Genomic DNA, 8,619 nt, shown 5'->3' with positions numbered 1-8,619 from the left:
CTCTGATGTTGACTGAATGAAAACTCCACGCTATCTTGCAACACAGGGAGCGTTAGTGCCGAGCCAGGGAAGAAGTCCCTAGTATTGACCCTCCGACGCTCAAGTCAGTGATTAATTTGGGAGAAAAAAATAGTGGTAGCAAACTGTGGCAAAGAGCGCGTGTAAATATGAAGTATCGCCTCCCTCCACCTGTAGATATTATAATGTCACTATTGCATTATGCATGTATCTCAAAGTATTAGCACATTTTCCAAATCTTTCCTAAGGAAGGATAGGTCATAAAGTGCTTCTAATACCTTTTCTTAAACGAGTATGCAAATCTCTGTGATTTGACAGGTTGGAAGCTTCTAAAGCATGATTTGTCTGCAGGATATTCTCTGTCCTTTATAGCATAAACTTCCAAAAGAGTATGACATGACATGTATGTGAGTCCCGCTGTAAGCCTACCGACGACCACTCAGTAGGGAGATCGCCAGCTCGGTGTTACAGAATGCAGTTAACAACTCATTTTTCACTCGACCCTTCATTTTGCCAAGGAGGTGCAATATGTTCGATTGACCCCTAGGTTCGATTAGATAGGGCGGTGGGCCAGATAAATTATTACTTAGCTTCAAACCTTGTCTGCAAATTGTGAAGGATGACCGCTCGGGTGGTTCAGTCGATCCTTCACGTCTAATTGGTGATGCGAGGCTCAGCCAACCTAGCCTAGTCAGCAGTTCCAGGTCCATCCTGTTAGGATCGCTGGGCGCGGCTAGAGGGGGTGAATAGCCTTGCAAAATTAAAACACATCTTCCTCGGACTTTACAAGCTAAATTAAACTAACACTTGCATATAATAAATAAGAGACTAAAAGAAAGAGGCACAAGCGATTTACTTGGTTACAACCGGGGAGATTGTTAATGCAAGACAGTTGAAGCTCACTATCTAAGTCTCTTTCAGGCGGAGAAGCCTCTTACAACGTTGATGGCTCACAATAACAAAGCTAGAATCAAATAGAATCAATTACAAGTGTTTCTCAAGTCCTATTCTAGCTTCTGGGACCAGGGCTACATTTATAGCCCTAGTTGGGGCCCCTGGAAGAGTTCTAGGCGCCTAGAGGGGGATAAAACTTTATCCCCGTCGCAACAGATTGTGTTTGACGCGTTCCTGATAAACATCACGGTCCGATTGCCCGGAAGGGTTCTAGGCACCCCGGACTGGTTCGGGCGCCCCAAACTGGGTCGGGCCACCCCGAACCAAAAAGTCAACATTTTGTTGACTTTCGGTCCCGGTCTTCGACTCCAGCTCCGCTCGCCTTGATCCGGGTTTTCCGCTCCGGCTCCGCTCATTGGGTGATCTCGGCCATCCGGAATAGGGCTCACTCGAACACAACTTCCGACTTTCTCGAGCAACCTTCCGCTCCTGGCTTCTCGTCACTCAGAATCGTCACGTGCTTCCTTCTTGTTCACTGACGTACTCTTCCGTAGAGCCTCGTCCCTTGGACACATCGAGCTCGTCGGCTCGCTCCCATGCTGTCCTTCTCGCTGACTGCATATTTTGCTCTTCTCCTCAAGCAACCTTCCACTCCGGCTTCTCATCCCTCGGAAACATTGCATGCTCCCTTCTTGTCTGCTTGCGTACTCTTTTGCAGCATCTCGTCCCTCAAACACACTGAGCACGTCGGCTCTCTCTCATGTCATCCTTCTCATTAGCTGCGTCTTTTGCTCGACTTCCTGTGCTCCTAAGTTCCTGCATACTTATACATAGGGTTAAAAACCAATAGGACCTAATATAACATGGTTGATCACATCAAAATCACCTTTGGGTACCAACAATCTTCCCCTTTTGATGTGGTCATACCCAAGTTAAGTTAGGGTAAACAAATAGCAATTTATAAAAAAACTTTGCAAGTACAAAAATTAAGTGCAAAAATTAAAATTTAAAATTCTGTACTACCCTCCCTTTAGACTTAATCTTTACTACTTCCCTTTTTGATCACATTAAAAGTGGGGTATGTTAAATATATTACTTGGAAGGTCTAAAATGCCTACGGGTTTTAGAAAAAATATGAAAAAAACAAGAAGATTTGGAGAAAAAAATTCTGAAAATTTTTACAACAATAGATCAGTAAAAAAATATATAATATTCAGCAAAAATAACTTCTGATCTACATAAAGTCAGATTTAAAAAATGCTTAACCATAGTTATTAAAAAAATTGAAATATTTTCTGAGAATATATAATAGCAAGTGACTTTGCAGAAATGTAAAATTTCAATAATTGACTTTTCGAGAGTTTATAGAAAATTCACCAACAGAAAATTCGAAAAAGTTTTCTTTCTAAAAAATTAAGTTCTAATTAATTTCTAACATAAATCATGCAAAGATACTTAATTTAAACATGATTTTAGAACCCAATATCGGTTCCTACCTACTGGATTTATCAAGAATTTTTTATAAAAATATTTTCTAGATAATTTTATAATTTGCCCCTTATGAAATTTATAATACCAATTAAGCTTTCGATGATATTTAAAATTTCTTTATGGAGTGAGAAAAATATTTATGCATGAATTATCATTTTCTAATATTTCTATTTTGTATTTTAATTTTGAATTTTCATATATTAATTTCTCAAATTTTTTCTTTGATTTGATATACTTTGTTCTCTTCTTATACAATGATTTACTTAGTATTTGCACAAATTTATATAATTGCTCTGGAGGAAGTTAACTTACTTGACTTACCATATCGATTTCTGATGCTCCCCTTGTAGTGATGCTTTTCTCTGACGATGCTCCCTCTTCATCGATGCTTTCGTTGGAATGAGCTTACTTCGTCTTCTGGTAGGTACTCGGCTATTAGAGTTGTTCCGATGATTTCCTCGATTTCAGATTCTTCTGATGATGACTTGGTGTCCATCGAGGAGTTGGATTCGACTTCATTTGGGTTTTCATGGAGCTTCAAGAACTTTTCCCAAAGTTCTTTTGCACTTTGGTAGTCATCGATTTTGTTGAGATCTTCAACCGGTAGTACACTTAAAAGATGAAATTCAGCCTTACCATTTGACGTAAAATCATCGTGCTGTTTTTTGGTCTAGAGGTGTTTCTCGATTTCTTCTCTGTTCGTGTTCTTCGGTACTTCAGAATCATATTTCATTATTAATAAAATATTAAAATATGTTTTATGAAATACCTCCATTCGTCGCTTCCAAAATGTGAACTCCCCCTCGAACGTTGGTGGGTAGATGCTAGCTCTGGCCATTTCTTATTTGCTTCAGTCAGCGGTTAGTCCTTTTGAGGCGTCCTGACTCTAATACCACTTGTTGGGACCGCTGGCGGCCAACTAGAGGGGGGTGAATAGCTCTGCAAAATTAAATGAACCTTCCTCAGACGTTATAGCTTAATTAAACACTTGCATAAAAATTAAGAAAATAAAATTAACATGAAGAGGCGTAAATGATTTACTTGGTTACAACTGGGGAGGTTGTTAATCTAAGACAGTTGAAGCTCACTATCAAAGTCTCCTTCAGGTGGAGAAGCCTCTTACAACGTTGATGACTCACAATAGCAAAGCTAGAATCAAGTAGAATCAATTACAAGTGTTTCTCAAGTCCTATTATAGCTTCTAGGACCAGGGCTGTATTTATAACCCTGGTCGAGGCGTATGAAAGGGTTTCATGCGCTCGGAGGAGGATACAACTTTATCCCCGTCACAACGGATCACTTTTGATGCGTTTGGGATAAACATCACGGTCTGGGTGCCTGGAATCGTCGCAACGAACCGTGTTTGACGCATTCTGGATAAACATCACGGTCCGGGTGCCCCAGACCGAAAAGTCAATATTTTGTTGACTTTCGGTCCTAGTCTTCCTCTCCGGTTCCACTCGCCTTGATTCGGGGCTTTCACTCTGGCTCCGCTCGCTTGGGTGATCTCGACCATCCGGGATAGGGCTCACCCGAGCCCAACTTCCGGCCTTCTCGAGCAACCTTCCGCTCTTGGCTTCTTGTTTGTTGAAATCGTCGCGTGCTTCCTTCTCGTCTACCTGCGTACTCTTCCACAGTGCCTCATCCCTCTGACGCACCGAGCTCGTCAGCTCTCTCCCGTGTCATCCTTCTCGCTGGCTACGTCTTTTGCTCTTCTCCTCGAGTAACCTTCCGCTCCGGCTTCTCGTCCCTCAGAAACACTGTACGCTCCATTCTCGTCTACCCGTGTACTCTTCAGCAGCATTTCGTCCCTCGGACGCACCGAGCCCATCGGCTCTCTCCCGTGCCGTCTTTCCCGCTAGCTGCATCTTTTGCTTGACTTCTTGTGCTCCTAAGTTCTTGCACACTTAAACACAGGGTTAAAAACCAACAGGACCTAACCTGACTTGATTGATCACATCAAAACCACATTGAGGGTACTAACACGTCCGACCATGTGACTTTGACCGCTTGACTTTGACCTTCATGTCAGTTGGTCTTCCCTACTTTGACCCACGTTTTAGGGGCCCATCTTTATCACTGTATCAACACCATAACTCTTGTTTAATATTTTATTTTTTAACTAGCATAGGTATCCAGACCTTCAGGCCGAGTAATCCTGATATGACTGGCTTGGTGCCAGAAAAATTTTCCACTGGCGATCAGAGTAAATCTTGAAGTGTTCGCAACAGACGACTCACTAGCCCAACATTTCCGGTATATCATTTCACAGGAGGAAAATGCTCTATAGTACGTTATAACTGGGAATCAAACTATGAGTGCTTGGGAGACTACCGCTGCATCATTTCTGGGAAGCTTGTTTAACTCTATATTTTTTTTAGTTAGCACTAAGAATTCATCTTACACCAACTAATACTAGGGATGACTAGTCTAGTTCCACTGCAGTTTCCAACGACGACATGGATAAATTGGGAAGCACTTGCAACAGGTGACTCATTAACCCATCATTCTTAGATTAACCATCCATTAAGAAAAATTCATCCATTAATTCATCGAAATTCAAACTTTTAGATGTCTGGGCCACTTAGAAAGTGGCCTACCACTGCACCATTGCCCCCGAGGTTTTTTTTTTAACTTTTTTTTAAAAAATTTTTTAATTGACATTGACTAATCTTAAAGTGATCGGTCCGACTCCAAAATTTTTTTCTATCTTTCATTAGGATAAATAAAAAATGCTCATAGTAAATGACCTATCAATCTAAGATTTTTAAATAAAAACACTCATAAAAAAATGCTCATTAATCTAAGATTTTAAGTAAAAAGCGCTCATAGTAAATTACCTATCAGACTAAAATTTTTAGATCACATAGTACTTAAAATTCATTTGTTAATTAACAAAAAATGAAACTTAATCCTTGAGAAATTGAGAAAATACCTGCGACTATACTATTACTCCGTGGGCTAGTTTACTCTGTATTCATTGTGCAAAAAAGGCGGGTTCCGCCGTCCAATGGCCCCCTAGGTTTAGCCCCACAGGGATCCTAGGAGGAGGTAAATCAGCGGTGAATGCTGGCCCGGGTAAAGCGTGGTGTCTCCGGAATTTAACACAGCCGGCTCAGATTATTCATCCAGTGCGCGTCCGTGGACCTTCGACCCTACAACTTATTGTGCAAGGATGCCACGCCTTAACCGGTTAATCCAGCCCGCGGGGGTTAGTTTACTCTGTATTCGATTATTGAAGTTGTGGCTATGATGATTGAGATGAACTCTCAATAAACTAATAAGTCATCCCCAAGTAGCATCTTTATTCATTTACACTTTGAATTTTGGCAAATTGATTGTTTACGAAGAAAGTTCTGATTTCCTTACCTTTGGATGAGAGTTGATAGATGATGTGTAAATATATACTAGGATAGAAAATTAAAATATTAAAAATAAAATTAAAATTATTCTTATTAAAGAACTTTTTTAAAACAATGCATGATACAAATATTTAATAAATACACTAATGTAAAATTCTAATAAATACATAAGAATTTAATGATAACTAATATAATATTTAATAAATACATTCATTAAGTCATAGACGACTGATTGAAGAATGTTAAATAATTAATAGTAGATTTGAATATTTTTTAATTTATCATGATAATCGATAGAAATTTTTTATGAGATCGATAATTGATCATCTTAAATTAGTCGACGTAAATTAGATGTATAATATTAATTGAAAAAATAAATAATTTATTATTATTATTATTGATCCGGCAGTAAGCTCGGGGGACCCCCTCTGGAGGGGAGTCAACGTCACGCAGAGGTCAAAAGTCAAACGACCGATCGGAGAAGAGTAGGGTCAATCGGCCGAACGGATCCAAGCGGAATCAAAGACAACCAGACGAGGAGTCGGGTTTCCGACGCTCATGGTGAACAAGGTCGCCGAGCTGAGCGGGTAGCCCGCTCGGCAGAGTCATAAAACAGCATTGCTGTGAAGGAACAGTCTCAGCCGAGCACGCGACTGGGAATCCTCCCGGTCGGACCAATACCTGTGCCCAGTCGGACGATTGGAGATTGCCGAGTGGTTGGACACTCGGCGTGGGGAAAAAGAAGACAAGGGCAAGGGGACATTGGGGAACATCTTCTGACAACATGCATATTCAACGATCAAGCCATACGCAGAATCTTACGACAGAAGGTTCTGTTGTCCCATTAGAGAGGTGCTCGGACTGTAGCTGTATGATGTCAGACATGTTCCTCTGACAAGCCCATACTAAGGTATGGTAAAGGACACGTGTATGCCTCGGTAGGTGTGCATACGCCTCCCCACAGCTCTATATAAGAACCCTTAGACTTCGACGGAGGTACGCGATCTCGCATCTTCGGAGCCACTTCATATTTTCCTCTTGCCTGACTTGAGCGTCGGAGAGTCATCGCCGGGAACCCCTTCCCGACCCGACTTCCTTGCAGGTTCGTCGGAGATCCATACAGCCGGTCGGAGATCCACGTCATCAGTTCGGAGAGCGTCACGTGCCCAGCGTCCATCGATTCAGCGTTTAGAGAGGATCAATTATTATATAAAAAAACATTTATGTTCACACGCGTGAGGTAAAGTACCGAACAATTAAAAAAATTTAAATTCGAATCCATGAATATTTTGAAAATTTGACACTTTGTTCATCATTTTATTAATCAAACAATTTTACCTTTGTTTCCTAATTGCCATAATAATGATTAAAAATTAAGTAAATAATTCTACCTGAAGTAAATTAGAAAAATAAAGTCGAATTTACAATATCTAATATTTAAAATTTTCATATATTCATCGTAAAAGCCATATCTGTAAATACAGGAGCTGTCCTTCTCCAGATAATTAACATCTTCTTATTCTTTATTAGCACTCTTTTATTCACCACATAGTTATAATCTGCATGCCTTATTACAATTAAGACACAGTTTATTTATTAATCTTAACGTAAATGCTCGCCAGATCTCTTATCGCGCGTATTACTTTAGCCTGCACCTGAAAATTAATTAAACTCCAATTAGCATAATTAATCATATCAATTAATTACTTTCTAAATATGGTTAATTAATTAATATAATTACGCTGTGGGACGATCTTCCAGCGCTGGTTGTCGCCCTTGAGCCACTCCCAGAGGACGACGGTGGTGCCGTCGCGGACGCCGCCGTGATCCTTGTCGCCGTGGAAGGCGTCGAAGTTGAGGCGGCTGTTGTTCACCATGCGGATGCACCGGAAGCCGCTGCCGGTGTCGTTGCTCTCCGACCACAGCACCGACTCGTCCAGGTAATCCGGATTGTACTCGATCAGCCTCACCTGGCCGGATAGATTCATCGATCAAAGAAAGATCCGTATCAAATCTAGCAATCGTTTGCAATCAACCATTGGTATATATAGAATCTGATCGTAAAAATTACGGGGTATTTGGCTCCGATGGAGTGCTTGATGGCTTGGCCGGTGACTTTGTTGACGAGGGCGAAGCTCGGGAAGCCTTCGTCGTCGGTCACCTCGTTGCTGAACCTCGTGTCTTTGTACCAGTGCTGCGAGAATTCGATTCAATTCGATTCGATCGAATTTAGAAGATATAGATAAATGAAGATTTTATTCAGGAGATTAATTAATTCGATCGAGGCGTTCGAGATGATCAGCCGGCGTCGTACCTGGTAGTCGTCCAGGGGGTCGTCGGGGGCGAGGATGACGTCGCCGTTACGGATGGAGAGGGAGAAGCTGGGCTCGGCCTTGGTGTAGATCTTCACCGTGCGGGGCGGCGGCTGGGGGCGGCCGTAGTCGTAGGAGGCCGGCGGAGGGCCGAAGTCGCAGGAGGGCGGCGGCGGGTTGCGCTGGCGGTGGCGGCTGAAGAAGTGGTTCACCATATCGAACTCCTACTTGATTGGCACTGAGCTCGATCGAATCGATGGACACGCCGCTTTATAGGCGCGGCTTGACACGGGAATCTGATCTTGATTGATGTGAACGAGGAGAATAATATAATTTTGAAAATTCAAAATTTTGGGAGAAAAATTCATATATATTATGTATCCGGAGATAATCTGCCCGGGAAACTACCTCCTCTCCCGCTTGGATACTAACGTGCTTTGACACGTAGGAGACCATGGTTCAACAGGCCGGAGAATGTACGCAACTGTGGGCCCGAGGAAAAAGGGCGGAGTAGCTCGAGCGTGATCATTTTCTGACTTTTT

General features: G+C 41.8%; 1 protein-coding gene across 1 annotated transcript; it reads right to left on the bottom strand.

The window, feature by feature from the left end:
- Positions 1-7,196: 7,196 nt before the first annotated feature.
- Positions 7,197-8,330, bottom strand: LOC122017813 (ricin B-like lectin R40G3). Its single transcript, XM_042575517.1, has 4 exons — positions 8,080-8,330; positions 7,837-7,959; positions 7,507-7,735; positions 7,197-7,420 (listed from the first exon to the last, which is right to left on the bottom strand). The coding sequence occupies exons 1-4, from the start codon at positions 8,290-8,292 to the stop codon at positions 7,410-7,412; spliced, it is 576 nt and encodes a 191-aa protein (XP_042431451.1). The 5' UTR covers positions 8,293-8,330; the 3' UTR covers positions 7,197-7,409.
- Positions 8,331-8,619: the final 289 nt, after the last annotated feature.

The sequence above is a fragment of the Zingiber officinale genome, chromosome 8B (genome assembly GCF_018446385.1).
Source record: "Zingiber officinale cultivar Zhangliang chromosome 8B, Zo_v1.1, whole genome shotgun sequence".
NCBI lineage: Eukaryota > Viridiplantae > Streptophyta > Magnoliopsida > Zingiberales > Zingiberaceae > Zingiber > Zingiber officinale.
Note: the sequence above shows the minus strand (reverse complement) of the source record. Positions and strands in the feature narration are given on the sequence as shown.